The sequence below is a fragment of the Hemicordylus capensis genome, chromosome 2 (assembly GCF_027244095.1).
Source record: "Hemicordylus capensis ecotype Gifberg chromosome 2, rHemCap1.1.pri, whole genome shotgun sequence".
NCBI classification, from domain to species: domain Eukaryota; kingdom Metazoa; phylum Chordata; class Lepidosauria; order Squamata; family Cordylidae; genus Hemicordylus; species Hemicordylus capensis.
Window position 1 is genome coordinate 380,443,288 of NC_069658.1, and position 23,912 is coordinate 380,467,199.

Below are 23,912 nucleotides of genomic sequence, written 5' to 3' on the forward strand. Positions count from 1 at the left end.
TTGGTCTGAAGGTCCAAGAGGAGAAGTGGGAGGGGTGGAGTGAGTAATGACAGACTATAACAAAAAAATGACAGAAATGAGATTAAGTATGGGGTTCAAACTTCACCAGGCAAACTAGAAAAAAAATTGTGAAGACCTGCTCAAGTGGCTGTTGACGAAAAGCTGAGGTAGGGAGGTACTCTAGTCAATAAAGGAATTGTTTTCCTGCTCTTTTTTCCTTATAAAAAGGTGCAGCTCTGGAATGTTCCGATTTCATGGCTCTGCTCAAGCACATACCCAAGTATGATGCACAGAGACCATGAAGAACCACCATACCTATTGTGAATTGTACTCTGACCAGCAAAGATATAGAAGACTGCTCTGTTGTACCAACCTTAAGACAGCTTGACAAAACATTTATGTAGTTTCTGTAGACATTTCTCCATTTTTTGCAAAAAGGAGAAGCATTCCTGTAACTTCAGTTGATTGTCCTCCGAGTGAGCGATGGCTAGCAAATCACATATACTTGTTCTTCCTATACAATGGAATAACTCCTGCATAGAGTCAACTATTCAATCCCATAGATGAGAGCATTTAGTAACAACCAGAATGTAAGTTAGTGATTTATTCAAACATACATATGCTCACAACATTAAAAAGACAAATTCCAGGTCTGATGTAGGAATCAAGGCAGGCATAACAATCTAAGAAAATTAATGAGTAAATCTGTGATCTTCTAGAGATTTAAGAATCACCTAGGTGGACCTGTAATTGCTTACCCTGCGATTCCTATTATGATCGACAGACCTCAGGTGTCTCTGAAGGAGATGTTGTTGTGCAGGAATTAACATGTCACAAGCCATGCAGTGAGCTGCTTCTATCTTCTTAAAAAAGTGTTCTTGGCCAATTCCTGAAATGGCACAAACATAGATTAAATATTGTCACAACAGCCAAGCATAAATAACTAACATTGCATTGTATATTGCCCCTGCTAACTTGGCAAAGAGGCACCTTTTAACGTGGTGATTCTCTTTATTTAGCAGGGAGAGAGTAACTGGCCCTATCCACCCCCAGCACAGTACTTCCAGTGACGGTTGCTGGTGTCTGTCTTATGTTTCTTTTAGATTGTGAGCCCTTTGGGGACAGGGAGCCATCTTATTTATTTATTATTTCTCTGTGTAAACCGCCCTGAGCCATTTTTGGAAGGGCGGTATAGAAATCAAATTATTATTATTATTATTATTATTATGAATTAATTAATTAATTAATTAAAAATAAGGCAATAGTTGCTCTAACACAACTTGGTAGCTTGAACTGTTCTCAACAACTGGCTACATTAATCTTTCAGTTACTATTTCTCCCCTAACCTACCCTACAAAATTGTTGCAAGGATACAAATGGGATTACCTCATATATACTGCCCTACATTTAATAAAAGGAGAGAGTACAAGTATAAATATATAAAGCTTACTAGCAAAGCATTCATCTCTGCCCCCTGCCGTTGATCCTGAAGAACAATCTACTCCCCCTGCCCCAATATGCCATTCTAGAACCTGCTAATCCCTGCATAATGAGCATTTGTTTCACTTGTGTGACACCAGCATTATCCCCAATGTAGGAATCAAGAAAAATGCAGCACAGTATACCCTTTCTAGGTGGCAACTGTTACTAAACTGTAGGGCTGTGTGTTTTGGAAATATCACAACTCTACTTTGGAATACCCACCCATCGATGAGGTGGCTATTCGCAGGGCAACTGCCTCAAGTAGGATGGTGATGGTGGGGGGGTGTCTTTTAAAAGCTGTCCCACCACTGCTGCAGCAAAAGCTGGTGGCTGTGGTCAATCTTGGGAGTGTCCAGAGGAGTGGGCGGGGAGTCACATGGGGACACTGGGCATGTGCTCAGAGTGGCTGGCAAGCACAAGGAAGCCTAGGAGAGGTAGTTCCTCAGGAGCCTCTCCCATAGATGGAGAGGAGCCTTCTTTTGAGGGGAACTACATCCCCCAGGCATCCCTGTGCTTCCCAGTCACCCTACACACATGCCCAGCCTCCCCAAATCACTCTCCACCCACTCTCCTGCACACTTCTGAGATTCACTGCAGCCACCCAGCTTGCCCCGCACCAGTGCTGGGACAGATCTTAAAAAGGATCCCCACCGCTTAACCTGTGGCAGTTGCCCCGCAAACCGTTGCCTCCTCATGGTGGGAGTGGGAATTCCAAAGAGGAATTCCAATATTTCTGATACACACAACCCTACTAAACGGTTGATTATTCTCTTAATCAAATTCACTTACCCTTGAAAGGGTCTGATTTTGGCTTCGTGCCTTCTTTCTCTGTCAACTCTTGTCGGCGCTTCCCAATTTTCTTATTTCTGTTCACAATATATTTCTGTGCATGTGGGGGTGGGTGAAGAGAAAATCTGCATAATTATACAAGCTACTGCAATCAACTATTAAATAAAAGAAGCCCAAAAATATGAGACAATGGCTTAAATGATGCACAGTATCATCTCGGTAACACTCTGCCCCAGGGCTGCTGCAGACTCTGAAGCAGCCCCAACACTGCTCTGAACAAACATCTGAGCAAGTAGTACTACTGCAGTTTCCCCCATTAGCAGCAAACGGGGAACCCTGCAGTAGTGCTGCTTGTGCCACCTCTCATTCAGAGCAGGGTCAGGGCTACCTAGAAGTCCATAATTCTCCATTCTGGGGCTGATGCAGAGACGTAACACTGAGGCTTAATGTACTCCACTGTTACTACAGATGTCATGGTAATCACTTGAATTCCCTTGCTCTCTGGATTATCTGAAGCCAGAAGTCACTTCAGGGGAACTGAACAGTGAAGTAATAGTGAGCCCATTCTCACGATACGAGCTGCCTGGGAAGGAGAGTTAATCCAAGCAGCTCGTGCTGTGTGAGCCACCAGAAGGCCTTCCAACCCTGAAGGCACCACACCTGGGTAGCCCAGATCCGCTACCTGTGTAAAAAGTGAGGTAGAAGAGGAAAGGAGCTTGTCCTACCTCATTTTTTGGTCATCTGCAGCACTGGGTTGAAAAGAAGGCTGCCAGAAGTGGCTGTCATAGAGCACTGTGGAAAGTGTGGCCAGGAAGAGGTGTAATGCTGCACTACCACAAGCTGCCTCTCCACTGCTTACACAGTGCATTGTGGGAGATGTGAAGACTTCCTCCTCCTGACCCCACAACAGTCATGTGGGTGCACGAGTGGCAGAGCTCACAAGAGGCTCCAGTAATCTGGGGGAAGGCAAGTAGGATTTTGCCTCCCCCCCAGCCCATTTTGGTCATGACAGCCACCTTAGTATTTCCTTCAAACCTTCAAGTGAAACTTGCCAAATAAAAACCCTAATGACCAATTAACAGGAAAAAGGTACAGCAGAAACAGCTCTAGACGAATCAGTACTATCTAGAACCACAGTAATGTACATATGACAAGTGACTGCCAACAACTCTGTTGGTGGCAACTCGGGACCAGGCCTTCTCTGTGGCTGCCCCAAGGCTTTGGAACATGCTCCCTGCTGAAATAAGAGCATCTCCTTCTCTGTCTGTTTTTAAAGGAGGACCCTGAAGACATACCTATTTTCTCAGGCCTTCAACTGAGACTAAACTTTAAAATTTTACTGTTTTTATTTATTTTATATTTTATGAATTTTAATGTTTTATATTATATTTTATGTTTTAATACTGTACACTGCCTTGAGATTTTTATACTAGGCAGTATATAAATTCAATAAATAACTAAACATACAAGATGAGACACTCAGTTTTACACAAACTTGCAAGGTTATTGACTAGCAAAGGCAGTAACGGTTTCCAATTGTTTGCCACCATCTTGCACAAGTTAGGATTTCAAGAGGAGGTACCTGCAGGAATTCTACAGTTTTGTCAGGCAGCTTGGTTCCAATGTATCGCAAGACCTCTTTGTGAAATTTACTTTGTAGATGCTTCTCAATTTCTTCATCATCAAAGCTTCGGAATTTACACACAGAGCAAGCAAACTGGATTCTGAAAGAAGACATTTACGCCAATTTGTATTGCAGCTCATTCCAAAAGCTTCTGAAAGTTACTTATAAAACTGAACACTTCACAGAACATTTATTCAGCTATCACGAAAACAATAGTGAAGAAGAAAACAGAAAAAAGCCTCAATAAATTGACAACTTTGTTCAGGCAATAACATTTTAAGATTTCTCAATATGGAAAGCCTTCCTTAGAAATAAAAATACGTATGGAAATATTGAAATACAATTTTTAGTTAACATAGTTAATTAAATTAGCTATACATTTATCCTATTAAGCAATAAGACCACACACAAAGTAGCTCTGGGAGTAGTGATGGTTAGGCCCAAAGCAACATAAAAGGCAACCTGACTGGTATCCCTCCCAACCCAAAATGAGGGTTCATCCCAGAAGCCTCTGTGATGAAGCAGAAGTCCCAAGGAAAAAACCAGGTTGCTCACCTGTAACTAATGATCTGACAGTGATCCATTGTATTCATAAGGAATGGGTTTTGCACCTGCACACGGACCTTGCGGGTAGACTGACTAGCTCCTTGTGACACCTACTCTGCCCTACACGTATTCTGTGCTTCCACTGAAATCAGCAGCTGGGGGTGCCATTTTCTCCGTTTCTTGCAGACCACCATATTCTGACGATGTTCTTGTGACCCTTCAAGGTAGAGGGGGGGGGTGTGTGTAACTGTCAACAACCACAAAGCAGGTATTGTGTGCTTTGGCAGTCATCTGATGTTGTTTGTGTGGCGGACAGCTTAGATGAAAGAGTCTGCTTATTATTGTCTTGGGGGGTGGGTGGACCTGAAGTTTTGGCCCTTGTTCTTTTGACCAAATCCTTTATTCCTTTGGTATAGCAGATATTGTCGGCAATAATCCAGTCTATTCTGCTGTTTATATGTAGGTTGTTGGCAACCATAAGGACAGTACTGAGAAGATGTTGCTGATGTAGATGTGGAAGCCATGAATGTTTTAGATGTGAATTTATTTATTTATTGTAATGATTCCATTGTGGAATCAGTGTTCTCACTAAAAGAGGCCTTTTCCATCTAAAGCCAAATTTTCTACACAATCACAAATATCTTGCTACAAGGCTGTGAATCAAAGCCATGTGTGACAGTGCAAAGTCACTGCAGGCACCATGGCTCGTGACTCCATTTCTGCCAGGTGCTTGAACGCATTAAGTTATTGTCCAGTAACAGCAACAGTCTTCTCATAAAGGTCTGCAAACCTATCTTGAAACTCTTCGGGTGACAGTGACGTGGAATCTTGCAATAAAGTGTCCCATGAGAAGTGATTGAATTGAGCCATACAGGCTGCATAGTTGGCAATTTGTATAGCCAAGCTTGAAGTTGTATAGATCTTTCTCCCTAATACATCCATTTTCCTCCCTTCCTTTTCTGAAGGTGTCGTATGGCGGCGTCCAGCCTTTGACCATGTCACAGGTGATTACCATGGAATTTGGGACAGGATGATGAAGCAGTATGCATTTTCCTCCTCCTCTTGTATCCTATATGGATAGAAGAGCTGGTCTTGTGGTAGCAAGCATGACTTGCATGACTTGCCCTTAGATAAGCAGGGTGTGCCCTGGTTGCATATGAATGGAAGACTAGAAGTGTGAGCACTGTAAGATATTCCCTTCAGGGGATGAAGCCGCTCTGGGAAGAGTAGAAGGTTCCAGGTTCCCTCTTTGGTTTCTCCAAGATAGGGCTGAGAGAGATTCCTGCCTGTAACCTTGGAGAAGCCGCTGCCAGTCTGTTTAGACAATACGGAGCTAGATGGACCTATGGTCTGACTCAGTATATGGCAGCTTTCTATGTTCCTATATAACCCTTCCAAGTAGGGGTGAGTCAGAACCGGTCCGGCGGCCATTCTAAGGAATGGCTGAACTGCCGGACCGGTTCGGCCCTGGCTGGTCCGGGTCCGGGGTATAACTTTAAGGGCGGGAGGACTTTCTTACCCCTCCCGCCTCTTCGCCCCCTCCAGCGCCCGTATTTAGCTGAATAATGGGGCGCTGGAAACCAGCCGCCCCCGCCCCCGCCCCCCCCCCGAGCAGATTTACATACAAAAGTACCCATAGTAGCCCGCCCGCCAGCCAGCCCTCCCTCCCTCCCAGCTGCCCGCCCGCCCGAGTCCTTACCCAAAGCTTCAGGAGGAAACGAGAGGAGCTACCGAACAGAGCTCCTCTCGTTAGGAAGGCCTCCAGCAGACTGAAGGCGCTTTGTGCGCGCGCGCATGCGCGCGCCGCAAAGGACACCGATAGCCGGAGGCCCGGTCTACCCGCCGGGAAAAGGCCGGGTAGACCGGGCCTCCGGCGATCGGCGTCCTTTGCAGCGCGCGCACAAAGCGCCTTCAGTCTGCTGGAGGCCTTCCTAACGAGAGGAGCTCTGTTCGGTAGCTCCTCTCGTTTCCTCCTGAAGCTTTGGGTAAGGACTCGGGCGGGCGGGCGGGCAGCTGGGAGGGAGGGAGGGCTGGCTGGCGGGCGGGCTACTATGGGTACTTTTGTATGTAAATTTGCTCGGGGGGGCGGGGGCGGCGGGGGCGGCTGGTTTCCAGCACCCCGTTATTCAGTTAAATACGGGCGCTGGAGGGGGTGAAGAGGCGGGAGGGGTAAGAAAGCCCTCCCGCCCTAAAAGAAAGGGCCCCCCTTCGGTGCCGGTCCGGACCGTGCACATCTCTACTTCCAAGTGCTTGGTGTCGAGGTCTGTAGCACCTGCCAAGCTGTTTGGGCCACCTTATTGATCACTGGGAGCATAGGAAGGGCAATCGGATGTGAGATCTTTGCAGTCAACATCATATTGTAAAAAAGGATCATACGGGGATGGATCCGATGGTTAACTTGCTCTGTCAGAATCTGAACCTGTAGAGTCTAAAGAATAATCATCACCGTCCGCTGCCAAAGGCAGAGGTGGTGCCACCAGGGGTACTGTCTTTTTCTTTGGCAGCGGTGGCACTACTGGGATATCTGGTAAAGGAGAACTTGGCTGCATAGGTTGTGTCTGACAAGCAGTTATGATTGTCTGAGTATGTGGCGATGCAGGGGCATTGTTTAGTAGCCTAGTATGCATGGAGGTGCCTGTAGTTCAGAGCACTGTTCCCTCTAAGGCATGCGCATACTCACACGTTTTTGGATGTCCGCTCAGCTCATTTTAGATCCCACTCAGGTTGAATCAGGAAGGCCCCATTCCCAATGCAGGTATGCACACACTGTCTTGATACTGCTGCCCAGAACAAAACTCATTCCGCACAGAGATTGAAAAAAGAGATCACTGGTTCAGAAGTTCAATCTCTCTGGAAGGATCATGAAAGGCTGCTGAATTACACATTGCACCGTCCACTGGAGATATTCTGCAAAGAGGCACCTTTTAACGTGGTGATTCTCTTTATTTAGCAGGGGGAGAGTAGCTGGCCCTATCCACCCCCAGCACAGTACCTCTAGTGACTGTTGCTGGTGTCTATCTAATGTTTCTTTTAGATTGTGAGCCTTTTGGGGACAGGGATCCATCTTATTTGTTATTTCTCTGTGTGAACTGCCCTGAGCCATTTTTGGAAGGGTGGTATAGAAATCGAATAAATCCTCCTCCTCCAGTAGATTAGGAGGTGCTGAATTCCGAAAACCACAAGAATGTGGTTTTGGAAACTTCTCCAAAATGAGGAGTATGGTGAAAAGAAAGCTGAGGGGGGAAATCAGGAGAGTCACTTCGCTCCAGAGTGCATGGAGTTTACTCAAAACCACAATACTAGAAGCCCAGTTAGACTGTATACCCAAAAGGAGGAAAGGTACCACTAAGTCCAGGAGGATGCCAGCATGGCTAACGGGTACCGTCAAGGAAGCCATAAAAGGGAAGAAGACTTCCTTCCGAAATTGGAAGGCCTGTCCAAATGAAGAGAACAGAAAGGAACACAAACTCTGGCAAAAGATATGCAAGGTGACAATAAGGGAGGCAAAAAGAGAGTTTGAGGAACATTAAGCCAAAAGTATCAAGGGGAATAACAAAAACTTCCTTAAGTACATCAGAAGCAGGGAACCTGCCAGGGAGGCAGTTGGACCATTAGACAATGAGGGAGTGAAAAGGATTATTAAGGAGGATATGGAGGTTGCAGAGAAGCTGAATGAGTTCTTTGCATCTGTCTTCACGGCAGAGGATACTGAGCATATACCTGTTCCTGAACCAGGCTTTTTAGGGATGGAGGCTAGAGAGCTGAGTCAGATAGACGTGACAAGGGATGATGTTCTAAACTGTCTGGAAAAACTAAAAGCTAACAAATCACCAGGGCCGGATGGCATCCATCCAAGAGTCCTCAAATAACTCAAGAACTATGCTGATGGGATCCAAGCTGTCGGTGACAGACAGAAGAGGGATCTTGGGGTTGTGGTGGACAGCTCATTGAAAGTGTCGACTCAATGTTTGGCAGCTGTGAAAAAGGCCAATTCCATGCTAGGGATCATTAGGAAGGGCATTGAAAATAAAACGGCTAACATTATAATGCCCTTATACAAAACTATGGTGCAACCACACCTGGAGTACTGCGTACAATTCTGGTCACCACATCTTAAAAAGGACATTGTTGAACTGGAGAAGGTACAGAAGAGGGCAACCAAGATGATCAGGGGCCTAGTGCACCTTTCTTATGAGGCAAGACTACAACACCTGGGGCTTTTTAGTTTAGAAAAAAGACGACTGCGGGGAGACATGATAGAGGTCTATAAAATCATGCATGGTGTGGAGAAAGTGGAGAGAGAGAAATTCTTTTCCCGCTCACACAACACTAGAACCAGGGGTCACTCCATGAAATTGATTGCCAGGAGGTCTAGGACCAACAAACGGAAGTATTTTCACACGTGTGATCCACTTGTGGAACTCTCTGCCACAGGATGTGGTGACAGCCAACAACCTGGATGGCTTTAAGAGGGATTTGGATGACTTCATGGAGAAGAGGTCTATCAATGGCTACTAATCGGAGGGCTGTGGGCCACCTCCAGCCTCAAAGGCAGGATGCCTCTGAGTACCAGTTGCAGGGGAGTAATGGCAGGAGGGCACGCCCTCAACTCCTGTCTGTGGCTTCCAGCGGCATCTGGTGGGCCACTGTGCGAAACAGGAGGCTGGACTAGATGGGCCTTGGGCCTGATCCAGCAGGGCTGTTCTTATGTTCTTATGTATAAGCTCTCTGACTTTACAGTCCTTGAATATTGTGCTGCAGGAGCCCCTGAGTACTTGCCTACTGCATGGAGGACTTCCATGTGAGGGGCACAAAAGCTGATGCCACTATAGCGGGCACCACTGGTCTTGATAATACAGGGCGACGTGCAAGGGCAACATCATTTGGAATGGCATTGCAGATGTTGTAGTAGTGATGTGTAGTGGCAACATTGATGGAAGTTTTTGGATGTGACACTGGCCCCTCCTCGACATCTTGTTCAATGTCGAGGCCACCAACAAGGAATCCATGAAAAGTCAAACTTGAAGGGCTGCTTGTTAAGGATTCCTTTGCCAGTAAAGTAGCAACAATATTCTGGTATAGGGAGACATCATCCTCTTGTTCATGCTTCGCTGCCAGATCCAAAAATCCTCTCCAAATCCAAGAAATCCCCATATTCTCATGTGGGGAGCAGATGGGGATTGCATCGGTGTTTGTGCTCAAGACAACAGGAGTAGTCTTCTAGGTGGTTCCACTGCTAGAAGCGAAGCCGTCGCTCTCGTTGCCGAGACAGAAGGCTGCATTGACATTGGTCGACGTTGATGCTGTCATTAGGTCCGAGATTTTGGTTGCGGTGGATGTTAACGTTGGAGCCTTCGACATCAAACCTCATTGTCCAAGGTTGTTGCCTCAATGTTGACTGAGTCACTCTTGATACTGAAGGCGGGCTATACGCTTGCACTGCAGTTAGGGGAGGTGTACCACCCTTTGCTTTGCTACAGTGTTTCTTTTGAGGTAGAGAATCGTTTTCCTCATCTGAGGAGTGTTTGCGCTTCTTATGTTTATGATGGTGAGCCGAGTTCAAGACCTCCTTCGGTCTTTTAAACAGGCTCTACTTCCTCAGCAGCGGTTTTAGACCGCACATCCACAGATCCCTGTGCGTTTGACATCGAGCCTGACTGGGACCCTGATGTTGAAGGGTAGCTCGGTCTCGGCACTGGCGGTCATAATGCCTCATCGTACAGTGCCACACCAAGGCGGAGTGCTCTGTTCATTGTTTGTTTTGAAAATTAGAAGCAAACTAGCCGACCCCGCACAGAGCATCTGTGTGCTCTTTGGGGCCGGTGGTTACCTCTCCCCACCACCACCACCTTCTGTCCCAGTCTCCGCTGCCGGGCCCAGCCACCTCTCCTCCCCACTGCCACTTCTGCCCCCTCCCCAACTTACTTTTCCCGCTCCTGGGCCTTGCCTCTGCGGCTGGGCCGGGCCTGCCACCTCTAGCCTCCATGGCCGGGCTGCTGCCATGGCAACCAATCCTCCTGAGTGCACCTCAGCCAATCAGGCACGTCTGCCACCCAGCCAATCAGCTGGGCTCTGGGACGCACATTCCAAGGCACACCCAGGAGAATTAATATAATATATTTTACATGCTGCAGTGTTGTGCTGTTCTCTCAAACACAGCAAACACATTATAACAGTCGGTAGATGATAGCTTTGCACAGCAGTCTACACATCTCTTAAAAGTTTTTCAATTTCATGTTGACTAGGGATGCCTCGAGGCTTTCGCCCTGCAGCAGGAAAAATAAAATCGGTTTAGCCAATCCAATCAGTTAAGCAAAGAATAGTCTCAACCAGTCCTATGGTCCACTAAATCTAAATTATCAGTCTCTTTATTATCTGTCTGTTTCTAGATAATCTAAGGAGCCAGCAATGAGGTGTTGACACTTTGGAGGTAAAATAGAAACTGAGAAAATGGCGCCCCCAACTGCCGATTTCAACCGAAGAACTGAGCACATGCAGGACAGAGTGGGTGTCACGAGGAGCTTGTCAGTCTACCTGTGAGGACCCTGCACAGGCGAAGAACCCATTCCTTATGAATGCAATGGATCACAATCTAGATCTAATGTCTCAAATGGAAGAGGTATCTTATGCTTCAACCTGGAGCAGGCAGGTATAGAGTCGGCTTTCACTACATAATGCAGACATGGTTTATTTAATTTCCAAATTACTAATACCATCTTTTCAACCATATCAACCAAAGCAGTTCAGACGTCAACCTGTAAATCAATAGCCTTTTCCTTAATATTTCTGATGGCATATGACAACATTTTTAACTTTTAAAAAATGTTTGTTTCCAGTTGTATTATTGCAATTATATGCTTTTATTCTATAGTTATTTTACTTTGTAAACCGCCCAAAGAATAATTGTATTGGAAGAGCCAATAAATAAAGTTGTTACTAACATTGCTAAATATGCTTATTGACACTGCATTACTGCAGTTATTTATATCAATGACAAGTAGGAACCAAACCTCACCACCCACCCCCGTTCGGTCCGACCTCAGACCGAACCCCCTTGACGGTTTGGGGGATTAGCAATTTTGAGTGAAACAGTTTTTTTTTTTTTAAACTTTCTCCCCTTTGGGGGAGTTCCTTGAGGCAGTGGGGGTGGGATGGGGGTCAGCGGAGGTAGCCCCTCCCCCCCAGCCTCCATAATTACCCCCTCCGGCCGTTTTGGCCGGCCCCTAATTAGGCACCATGCCAAAATGGCGGCCGCCACACATACACAAATGGCCTCTGCGAGGCCTGTAGGGACCATTTGCACATGCGCAGCAGCCACCATTTTGGGCAACATGCTGCACCACTATTTATGCTGCACCAGGCCTCGCAGAAGCCATGCCAGGGCTTGCAGAGGCCATTTGAGCATGTGAGGCAGCCACCATGCCAAATTACGGAGGCCCGAATGGGCTGAAAAACTGGCCGAAACAGCTGGAGGGAATGATTACAGAGGCTAGCGGCGGGAGGGGGAACCTCCGTGGACCACCCCAAGGAACTCTCCTGAAAGGGATAAAAGGTAAAAAATACAAAAATTTTCACTTAAAACAACTGTAAGCACCCCCCACAGACCGGTGCTGGACCGAACTGGTCCAGTCAAGTTCGAATCTGGTCCAGACTCAAACCGGGCCAGCTGGTTCCGTGCACATTCCTAATAACAAGCATTAATTCTTCCTATTTATACAGTGGTAGATATTCAGGAATTAATAGCTTTAAGTGGCCCAAAGCAGAAGCCATTTCTTTTCTTTGAGCTGGAAAGCAAGTTCTCATAACAGAAGCAAAACAAATGCAATTCACTATTTTAGATGGGAGAATTATTTCAGAATTAATTCTGAAATACAGAACAGGATTAATGAAAGAGTACAGGAAAATGTAGTGAACAATTCTCTACCATTTCCCCTTTACTTCAGCTGTCTACCACTAGTTATGTTGTGGGACCTATTCTTATCCTCAATGCAGGAACTGAGAGAGCAATTAAAATAATATTTTTCATGGCTATAAAGAACTTTAATCTGTTTACGTACCTGTCCATAGCACGGTCACGCATCCGATCCCTTCGCCTCTGTTTCTCTTTACGTTGTTTTGTTTCTTCATCATCATCATCACAGCCATCACCAGATGCTATAGAAAGTTAGCTTTTAAATAAATGCTTTAAATGCAGTTTCTTTCATTTGCTTTAGAATCACTTCTTGGATTGGAAATATTTTACTTTCTGAGCCTACCTTTCCTTCAAGTTGCTTTACTGAGGGACAAATATGGATCCCATATGGGAGCCTTCAAAAAGCATTTACCTCTGCCAGTGCTCTATGCAGCAGGTGTAATATTTAGACATTTATATCAGCAAGGGCATTGTTTATTGGCATGTGGGTTCAAAGCATTACACCCACAATGTGGATCGTTGACAAAGAAAGGTCCAAAGGCTAAGCCAGTGTAGTGGTTACAGTGCTGGGCTTGGATGGGGTGTCAGAGACATCCCCTCTGCAACAATGTCCCATGCACTAAGTGGACATCTGCTGACATACCTTGGGAGGCTGTGCCCCTGGTCGAACAATCCAAAAATGTCCTGGTCACCACAGCAGAAGAACCAAAGTCAGAGGCAAGCCAAGACAACAGAGGTCAGGGGCATGGCTTTATTGCCAGGGTGACAGAAACACTTCCTTTTCTGCCAGGAAGTCCAGGGAGAACGGGAGTGTGGTCCCAGAGGGGAGGGAGAGGAAGAAGAGCCTAATGAGAGTAACTTAGGGTGACATAATGGGCAAATCATACTAGCTACTCCTCAACTGCAACACAGGGGAAATTGAGGCTTTTATCCTCACTCAATGATGAAGCTCAATGGGTGGCCTTGAGGACACCAGTCTTGTTTACATGGGTGACTGGCTGAATTCCAGCTAAAATTTTAGCTTCCAGAGGAAGCAAAAATTCCTCTGAGGTCATGGGGAGAGGGAGAGAAGGGCAGGATAGAAACGTAATAAATACATTCTAACAGAGAAGAGAACTGAAACACTAATCTCAAAATACCCAAGAACTGTTTCAACTAAGATTGAAGATGAAATCCTTCAAAATATGCTGAACTATCACTTAAATACTTCTCGTCTCTTCCTCTACAGGGTTGTTGGCAACTAATGGCCAATGGTTAGTTGATGAGTAACAGAATGACCAATGTAAGTAAATGCTAAGTGATGCACACTGCAATTTTAAAAAACCAAGGAATTATCTCCATATGTAGGCTGAAGGAATCTAAAAGAGTCTGCTACTATTCAAGGTAGATCCTGAGGTCATAGTGAAAAACTCCTGGAGAAAAGTCAACTCAATGAGCTGTAATAGTGAAAAAAGGCAACTCTGATGTTACAAATTACTAGGGATTGAAAATAAATCATCATTTTACAACTGCATAGTAAAGCCACAACTTTAACACTGTACACAGTTCTAGTCAGCCAATCTTAAGAAGGATGCCAGAGCTACAAGAGGTACAAAAATCAGCAAATATGGTCAGGGGGTTGAAAAACACATTCACTACTAGGAAAAGTGAAACAAGGAAAAGTGAAACAGTGTGGGATTTGTTTGTTTTTTAAACAAAGAAAAAACAAACAAGGGGAGCATAAGAGAAGTGTTTTATATACAATATTTATATATTGTATATGTAGATATAAGATAAATACATGTTTGTTTCAGAATTCTATAACTTGTGTCACTCAACGAAATTATATGGAGTCAATTTAGGAAAAACAAAAACGGATGCACTTCTTCAGTCAGTGTAGAACTTTGAATTTACTATGATGGGAGCCCCAAGTTTAGGTGACTTTAAAACCAGGGCTGGAGATCAGTACAAGGGATAGTCAACACCATCATGCCCTGCTTGTGAGCTTCCAGAGGCATCTTGTTAGACAATGATAGGATTTTAAGTTAAAGTGGACCATGATCTAATTCAAGAAGACAACTCTTATGTTCCCTCAAGTTAGTCAGCATGCTCATGCAAGTCCATTTAATCATGCTTTTGCTCAAGCCGGAGGTTTCTAGTGAGAGATACCACAAACCCAAAGAGTTAATACAGATATGATAAACTTTTGGTTTAAGTTTAAATTTAAGATTAAATCAGACAGGCCTAGTGAATAGTGAACTTCGCCCTACCTTTCCCTTTCAGAACTTCAATGCCTTCCTCATGCTCCTTTAAAGAGAAAAAAAAAGGAGGGGGAAACCACCATAAATTAATGTTCTCGCTTTAAAAATTCAAGGTAAAATGTGGTGCATTACAATATCTGTAATTAGAAACAGTCCACCTTTTTAACCTTTTTGTCTCAAGACAATCTGTAGTATTATTTTATGGGAATGCTGACACATGGGTTGAGTGGATCATGTTGATTACCACACTTATAGCCTATTTGTACAAATGCAACATTTATTTAAGGCAGATAGCCCATTATTTATAGCTTTTCGAAATGTAATGCTTCCTTTCTGAAGACAAAGCCATTCCAGCAGACATTTGAAAGTGGTTACAAATCAAAGACCAAACACACTCCCCAAATTTCAGGAATTCAAAAGTGTTGTCAAATATTATTTTGACAGTAAAATATACCTGTTCTCCCCAAGCCACTTTATGACATGTAGAGTGATATGTTTCATCTGGGCAGCACCACATTTATATTTTGCAAGGTCTCCCTAACATCATATGAATTATATGCTGCGTGCATTCAGAAGAAGGGTGCATGCAAAATTGACATGTGCTCTTATTGCACTGGCTCTTTCTCTAACCAAGTTATGTCTGACATACCTCGAGAAGAGGTTAGCTTTCTATTGCTAGATTATACCCTCCCTAAAATTAGGACTCAGACAGAAGAATGGAGCATCAACACTGAATTGCTTTGTGCTGATAAAACAGATACAGGTGGGCCTTGTTATCCGTGGGATTTTTTTGTTCCCGCCGATTTCCACAGATAATTGAGGGGTTAGGTTCCTACAGGGCAAAAAAAGGCACCAAATAGTAAAGAAAGGAGCAAGAAAGTGCCAGACTATGCTCTGCAGGTCGCCAACTGTTCAGTGACTCACGCCCCCACCTGAATTTCAGATATTTTCCTTGGAAAAAATAATGAATCACAGTTCAAACAAACCAACAAACCGAAGAGCCTCAAAATGGTTCCTTCAAACTAAATAATGGCCGGAAATGACATCGGAGATCATTTCTGGCCACCTAGGAACTGCGGATATTAACCCTTTCTATACCTACATATGCCAAGGTCAGGTGCGTATTTTTGGACTGCAGATACGTAGAACTGCAAATGGCAGTACCACAAATCGCGAGGTCCACCTGTAAATGTCTTTACTTCTTGCAGTATTCACATGCTTGGGTATGAAATACCATGGACAACATCTAGACTAATGCTCCCATTGCCTTTTAAAAATGATTCACTTGTACAACTGGGGATATGATCCTCGCTAATCCCCTCTCCTGCCAACCAGGATCCTCCAGAAACACTTCGGAGGGAATTAGGGGCAGAAAACAGAAGGAGGGAGAAAGCTGGTGAAAATAACCTCTTCGCTATTGTGACAGTGAAACACGCTTATGAAAGAACAGCATTAATCTGGATGTTGCTACTTGGAAAATACTAGAAATATGGCTTGAAACAGCACTTTAGCATTGTTTTGGGGGGAGGAATTGTTGTAAATTTCTTAAGCCCCAGAACTAGGAAGATAGAAAGGGACAAATAGCAGCATGGTCTAGTTATGTTCACTATTTCTCAAAGCTCCTGTACAGAGCCATTAAACAAACAGTGGATTCACACCAAGGCTTTCAGAAAAGTTACTTACACCTTTATCTCCTTCATCCGCCGATTTGTCCTCTCCTTCGCCATCATCTGCCAAATGCACACGACACCATTCAAACTTTGTGAAAAAATTACTCCCCTTCTTCCCACAAGCTAACAGCAGCACGTTTCATGAATCATTTCAATCAGATGACTAGTTCTCAGATATTTAAAACAGAAGACTTCTTGCTAGAGTGTCTTCTCTCAACTCTTCTCCATCTTATTACCTGGATTCAGGATTCCAGTTTTTGTGACAAACTGTCACAGTGTTGTAAAATCTGTCTGACACTTCAGTGCAAGTGGAATTTTATAATGGCGCGCTATAAGTGGTTACACAGGTAGAAAACAGATAGCAAATAATAAGCAAGTCCCAACTCTCAATATGCCTCAAAATAAAAAAATTTTTTTACCATGGTCCGAGTCATCTCCTTCACTGTCTGTCTTTGCTTGCTTGCTGTCTGGTTCATCCCCACTTTGTGACTGTTTCCGCTTGCGAAATCCACCTTCATTATCTGAACGCCCACCTGCTCGGCCGCGGAAAGGTCTCCTCTTGGGCTAGAAATAGTAATTGAGCAGAACATGCTTGACCAGTTTATCAGCACCAGCTTTGAACCCCAGCATGTTTCAAAACTTCTTGCTGCAAATATTCTCTTTCACATAGTCTATTTCCTTTGGTATAAGATTCGAACCAGCCAATATAGTCCTTCCCCGTCTCCTAGTTAGGCAGTGTTTAAAGTTATTTTTATTAGTCTCAATGAAATAAAAATAAAACACTTGAAACAGGTTGAGAATGTTAACATGTCTAAAGATCACGTTCCAGTTATTTGCAATGAAAGGCAACTAGTAAGATAGGTAAAGCTGAGGAGTCTCAATGTGTGTATAAGATGGAGGTGCTGGGACGAGGGGTTTAGATTTGTTAGGCACTGGGATACATTTTGGGGCAAGTGAAGTCTGTACAAAAGGGACGAGCTCCACTTGAACCAAGATGGAAACAAACTGCTGGCACTTACAATCAAAACATTCACAGAGCAGCCAGCAGGAACTGAGTGGTATCTGGTTCAGGAAGCAAAAACATTTCAGATAAACAAGGGGACAGAGTAGAACCAGGAGTAATGCAAACGGAGAGCTGGTCAAAAAGGTCAAATGACAGTGGCACACAACAACAACAACAACAACAACAACAACAACAACAACAGGTGTTTATATACCAATTCCAGAAGCCCTTGAGCCAAGATGGGTGAACTAGAGTGCTTGGTTGCTAATGAAAACAGATATAGTGGGCACAAGGGAAACAAGGTGGAATGGAGAGAACCAGTGGGACAGTGTTATTCCTGGATACAAAAAACCTCTACAGAAAGGACCTGGGGGGGGAGAATAGCATTGTATATTAAAGAAGGGATAGAATCCAACATACTAGAAAACCTAGGAGGACCATTGTTCTCCACAGAATCATTATGGATAACAATACGAGGACTGAAAGGAAATGTGTTACTAGGGACGTGCTAACACCCTCCAGATCAAAATGCTAAGAGTGACCTGGAGTTGGTGAAGCAAAACAGAGAGGAGTCAAAGAGAGACAGAGCTATAATAATGGGTGACTTCAATGACCCTCACATAGACTGGGCATATTCACGTTTTGAGTATTGACAGAGAGGCCAAATTTCTAGACATGCTAAATGACTGTGCCTTAGAACAGTTGGTCAAGGAACCAACGAGAGAGAAGGGAACTTTGAACTTAATCCTGAGTGGTGTCCAGGACCTGGTGTGAGATGTCAGAGTTCTAGATTTTAGAACCCCTGAGGAACAGTGACCATAATGTGATCCAATTCAGATTATATGCAAGTGCAGCATTGCCAAGGAAATACAACACAGATGTGCAGGAATTCAGAAGAGGAAACTTCTAAAAAATGAGGAGACTGGTTAAAAAGGAAGCTGAAAGGGAACATCAGGAGGGTAAAATCACTCCAGAAACCATGGAACCTATTCAAAACCACAATCATGATAGCTCAGCTGCAATGTATAACAAGAAGGAGAAAAAGTACCACCAAGTTCAGGAGAATGCCAGCATGGCTAACAAGTAGAGTCAGGGAAGCTAAAAAGGGGAAGAAGACTTTCTTCAGAAAATGGAAGTCCTGTTCAAATGAAGAGAACAGAAAGGAACATAAAATCTGACAAAAAACATGCAAGGAGACTATAAGGGATGCAAAAAGAGAGTTTGAGGAGCATATAGCTAGAAGTGTCATGGGATAACAAAAACTTCCTTAGATATTAGAAGCAGAAAACCTGCCAAGGAGACAGTTGGACCCTTAGATGATCAGTGTGTGAAAGGGATTATTAAGCAGGATAAGGAAATTGCAAAGAAGCTGAATGAGTACTTTGCATCTGTCTTCATGGCGGAGGATACTGACCATATATCCACTCCAAAACTGCACTTCTCAGGTCTGGAGGCTGAAGAACTGGGTCAATATGAGGTGATATGAGAGAGTATATTCTAACGGCCTTGAAAAACTAAAAATCAACAAATCTCCAGGGCCAGATGGCATCCACCCAAGAGTCTTGAAGCAACCTGAATGTGAAATTGCTAAGCTCCTAGCAAAGATATGTAACTTCCCCCTACAATCAGGCTCTGTACCAGAGGAGTGGAAGGTAGCTAATGTAACTCCCGATTTTCAAAAAGGGATCTGGAGGGGGTCCAGGAAACTACAGTTCAGTTATTTTAACTTCTGTGCTGGGTAAATTGATGGAAAACATACTTAAGCACAACACTGTTAAATATAAAGAAGAAAAAGCCTTGCTGAAAGACAACCAATATAGCTTCTGCAAGGGCAGGTCTTGACTCACTAACCTTTTGAAGTTCTTTGAGAGTGTCAACAGGAATGTGGATAAAGGTAGTCTGGTTGACATAATATTCTTGGATTCCAAAAAGCTTTTGACAAGGTTCCCCACCAAAGGCTCTTGAGTAAATTTAGCAGTCATGGGATAAGGGGACATGTTCATGTGTGGATTGGTAACTGGTTGAAGGATAGGAAACAGAGGGTAGGAATAAATGGACAATGAAGGCAAGTAAGAAGTGGGGTCCCTCAGAGATCTGTACTGGGACAGTGATCTTTAAATTGTTCATGAATGATCTAGAAGTTGGGGTAAGCAGTGGAGTGGTCAGATTTGCAAATGATACTAAACAATTTAGAGTAGTGAAATGCACAACCAATTTTGAGGAGCTCCAAAAGGATCTCTCCAAACTGGGGGACAAAATGGCAAATGCAGTTCCATGTAAGCAAGTGTAAAGTGATGCATACTGAGGCAAAAAAACCCAGCTTCACATGTACACTGATGGGGTCTGAGCTGTTGGTGACTGACCAGGAGAGAGATCTTGGGGTCACGGTGCACAGCTCCTTGCAATTGTCGACAGTGCGCAGCAGCTGTGGAAAAATGTGAATTCCATGCTAGGGATCATTAGGAAGGGGGATTGAAAATTAAAAAGTTAATATGTATTATGATGCCCTTTTAAAAATCTATGGTACAGTAACGTTTGGAGTACTGCATACAGTTCTGGTCACTGTATCTTAAGACAGACATTGTAGAACTGGAAGAGATGCAGAAGAGGGCAAAAAAGATGATCAGGGCCTGGGGCACTTTCCTCATGAGGCAAGGCTGCAGCATCTTGGGCTTTTTAGTTTGGAAGAGAAGCGATTATGGAGAGATATAATCGAGGTGTACACAATTATGCATGGAGTGGAGAGAGTGGACAGAGATAATTTTTTCTTCCTCTCTCACAACACTAGAAATGAAGTTTCATCCCATGAAATTGAAGGCCAGGAAATTTAGGACTGACAAAAGAAAGTACTTTTTCACACAGTGCATGATTAATCTGTGGAATTCTCTGCTATGGGGTGTGGTGATGGCCACTAGGTTGTGTGGTTTTAGAAGAGGCTAAGACAAATTCATTGAGGACAGTTATATTAATGGCTACTATTCTGGGGCTATAGGCCACCTCCAGCCTTAGAGGCCAGATGCCTCTAAGTACCAGTTGCAGGAGAACAGCAGCAAGAGAGAGGGTTTGCCTGTGGGCATCACGGGGCATCTGGTGGGCCACTGTGTGAAACAGGATGCTGGACCAGATGGGCCTGATCCAGCAGGGCTGGTTCTTATGTTTCACTGAACATCACCATATCCCATTAACTGAAGCAATCTGATGAGTCACAGAGAGTAATTGTTGAAACAGAAGCAGAATGGGAACCACTGTTAATATACTGAACTTACCCTGCTTCGTGATCGTCCAAAACCATAGGGCATGTTCCCAGGAAATCTTCCCATTCCCGGCATTCCCATCATGCCATAATCATAATCCCCATAGTTGCCATAGTCTCCGTAGTCTCCATAATCGCCATAATCTCTGTACTCCGGGATGAGTGCTTGGGAAAAAAGTGATGGAAGCCTGTTGGGTCCAGGTCCACCCATATTTCTCCCGCCCATGTAATTCATCTCATTCCATCGTGCAGAGAGCCGTTCTGTACTTGATGGCATGAAACGGTCACGACTGAAAGTGTTTAGACGTCCTCGATTCTGGACCCTCCCTCTAACAAAGCCATAGTTGTTTCCTCTGTTGCGGGGCTGATCTCTGCAGTTACCACCAGCATCATAATGGCTTCCAAAAGAATCATTCCGATCTGGTCCTACTTCATTATAGTCATAGCCAGTTCTGTACATATCGCGGTCAGGCACCGAAGCTCTGGAATCATAGGACTCAAAAGACTCAAATCTGAAAGAGCTGCACAACAAGCAAACAATCTAGTAAGCAATTACAGAGGGCTTAATAGCAATTCTGAAGAGAGGCTTGACACAGCTATAGACTCCTATGGTGGAGACTTCTCAGTGTTTATTTGATGTTTTATAGGAGTCATAGCTCCTCCCTTATAACTCCACAATTTCCCAAGCTAATCCTTGGCATCTCTAGCAACAGGGCTTAGAATGAGCTCTGCCCAAGACCCTGGAGAACTACTGCTAGTTAGAATACTGCTCTAAATGAACCAACAGTATGACTCCGTAAAGGCAGCTTCATGTGTTTACAGTGCAGTAGAAATAAGTATGTTGTACATCCCTGTAACAAACAAGAAAGGAACCCTTTTAGGAAATCTATTAGCACTCTTTCCTTCTAAAGTTGCCAAATTAAAGGCATTATTTTAAGAACTTTGAAAGTTGTATAATGTGTTTATAACAGGGATGAACCATTTCAGGCCTCCTGAAGATGCTAGACTACAACTCCCATCATCCCTGACCAGACAAGGATAAGAAATGCTTGGTTCAGCAGGAAAGGCTATATTGCTTGCTAGACAAAGCAAAGCACAAATATGAAAACCCTGTTTGAAAAATATCTCATGGAATCCATCTGCAATGGCACATGGCTTCAACAGGAGTAGGCATCAGACCTTCCTCCATAAAAAGCTGTCTTATCTTACATGATATATGTAAGAGAGAATATATTCAAGTTTATCAAGATGATTATATTTTGAGCTATTACCTATGTCTCAAGGAATGTTTTACTTCAATAACTTGAGTTCAATTAAAAGCTAAGCACTGATTTTTAAGAGATGAAGAAGCGCGTCTCAATTTCTGACTTATATTTGGGTTTTTATTATTGTTTGTTCTTTTTTATTGTTACACAGTTTTTGCACATGTGCTATGTTGTTTATTGAAAATAAAATACAAATTAGATGGGGGGGAAAGATAAAGAGAAGCTTTAGTCACCTTCCTTGGTCTTCCATGCCTTCCCCAGGACCACCACTGCTTTCCTTTGACAGCATATCCAGACGTTGGTTTATTTTTGCTATAATGGAGTCAGAATTCTCCGTACCCGCTGCCCCAGTATTGTAATTTACCACTGGCATTGCAGCGCCCATATCAGCACCCATCGTCATGTCGGGAGCTTTAGACGTGTCCCAGGCACCAGTGGCAACAGCAGCAGGATCATAGTTATATGTAGCAGCTGTAGTGGAACTGCTGGTTTGGGCACTGTAATAATCATAGCCTTCATAGCCTGGTAAGATGATAAAACAATTTCAGACAGTCAAAAAACAAAAACATCATAAAAGATACAATGAGGTGGAAGCTTATGAACTCAAATCTATGGACACTATCACCAACCACCCCCCCACAAAAACCACACACATGCAAAAATGTTCAATCTATTATATTAATTCTCCTGGGTGTGCCTTGGAATGTGCGTCCCAGAGCCCAGCTGATTGGCTGGGTGGCGGAGGCGCCTGATTGGTTGGGGCGCACCCAGGAGAATTGGCAGGGCAAGGCTATGGAGACAAGGCAGAAGCACCTGATTGGGCAGTGGAGATTCCATATGCAGATAGGGAGAAGGAGGCAGATAGCAGCCATGGCAGCACTAGCAGCAAGGAAGGGCCCAGTCTACCACTGCTGCTGTTTGGGGCTACCGAGGCCATTGTCAGAGGCAGGCAAGGGATGGGCCTGGGCCTGTCAGCGGCCTGAGCAGCCATGGTGGTGGCAGCAGCGAGGAACGCCCCAGTCAACCACTGCTGCTGCTCCAGGAGGGAGGAGCAGGATCGGGGTTCAGGTGAAGGTGTGGACGTCTCTGGAGATAGGGGGCTGCAGTTTGGCCAATAGGCGGCAGCAATGCTGCCGCCACGACCAAGAAGGGTGAGGGGGATGGAAGCAGTGGGATGGAGGAAGAGGAGCAGGAGTGAGTGAGCAGGAGGGGGTGGAGTAAAGCAGGTGAGGGTGGGAAGATCTGAGGTGAGGGAAACAATCAAGTACCAATGCACAGATGCTCTAGAGTGTGCAAGAGTTCCAGCACCGAAGCGGGGAACAAGCAGCCATGGCGGTGACAGCAGTGAGGAAGGGCCCGGTCAACCGCTGCTGCTCCTGTGGGGAGGAGCAGGAGTGGGGTGAGGGTGGGGAGGCTTCTGGGGATAGGGGGCTGCAGCTTGGCCAACAGGTGGCAGCAGTGCTGCAGCTGCGATCAAGAGGGGTGAGGGGGTGGAGTAAAGCGATGGAGGAGTGACCAAGAGGGATGAGGGGAATGGATGCAACGGGATGGAGGAGGAGGAGCAGGAGTACAGCTCAGCTGAGGGTGAAGAGATCTCTGACGTGAAGGGGGCTGAGAGAGGGAGTGTGGGGAGCAATCAAGTACTAGTGCGCAGATGCTCTGCGCAGGTTAAGCTAGTATGTATTAATACTAGCATGCCATTAGTAGGTCACCATAAAAACAAATCTACCCAACTGTGAATTCCTTGGAAGAAGAGACACAAGTATGATAAAGAACCACTACATCACAAACTGACTGTCTTGTATTGAACATTAAACATAAACATATATAGGTAGAACTTCCTAATGCTCAATTTACTTTTTCTGGTTAGTTTTAAGAAAACTGCTTAACATGGTATCACAGTGAAATGCAAGTCTCATATGACAGAAGCACTTCAAAACAAAACATACCTTGCCAACTTGCTGCATTTGTTGCATATGAACCTTAGTGGAACAAAAAAAAATGTTATTTCTACATTAAAAATATCAATCAAAGCAATGCTGTTTGATGTTTCAATTTACTTGACATATATGGACTGATTATTTATGACCCAGTTTTAAATACATATGTTTATGGTCAAAATTCTTAT

The 23,912-nt window shown here is 44.4% G+C and overlaps 1 protein-coding gene across 6 annotated transcripts in view; it reads right to left on the bottom strand.

Moving 5' to 3' along the window:
- AKAP8 (A-kinase anchoring protein 8) overlaps window positions 1-23,912 on the bottom strand; it is a 43,275-nt gene that overhangs the window by 15,074 nt on the left and 4,289 nt on the right. For 4 of the 6 annotated variants that reach the window (XR_008315822.1, XM_053294387.1, XM_053294391.1 and 1 more), the window contains exons 3-12: window positions 23,734-23,766; window positions 22,018-22,306; window positions 20,533-21,040; window positions 16,683-16,827; window positions 16,277-16,323; window positions 14,603-14,639; window positions 12,499-12,595; window positions 3,854-3,995; window positions 2,272-2,365; window positions 759-889 (exon numbers count right to left, since the gene is read on the bottom strand). Coding sequence is in view for 5 of the 6 variants with exons in the window: in XM_053294387.1 (XP_053150362.1) it covers window positions 759-889; window positions 2,272-2,365; window positions 3,854-3,995; window positions 12,499-12,595; window positions 14,603-14,639; window positions 16,277-16,323; window positions 16,683-16,827; window positions 20,533-21,040; window positions 22,018-22,306; window positions 23,734-23,766 (1,523 nt within the window). In the remaining variant the exon portion in view is untranslated. The remainder of the gene's footprint in view (window positions 1-758; window positions 890-2,271; window positions 2,366-3,853; window positions 3,996-12,498; window positions 12,596-14,602; window positions 14,640-16,276; window positions 16,324-16,682; window positions 16,828-20,532; window positions 21,041-22,017; window positions 22,307-23,733; window positions 23,767-23,912) is intronic. The other 2 variants (XM_053294389.1, XM_053294388.1) reach the window with 2 other exon arrangements.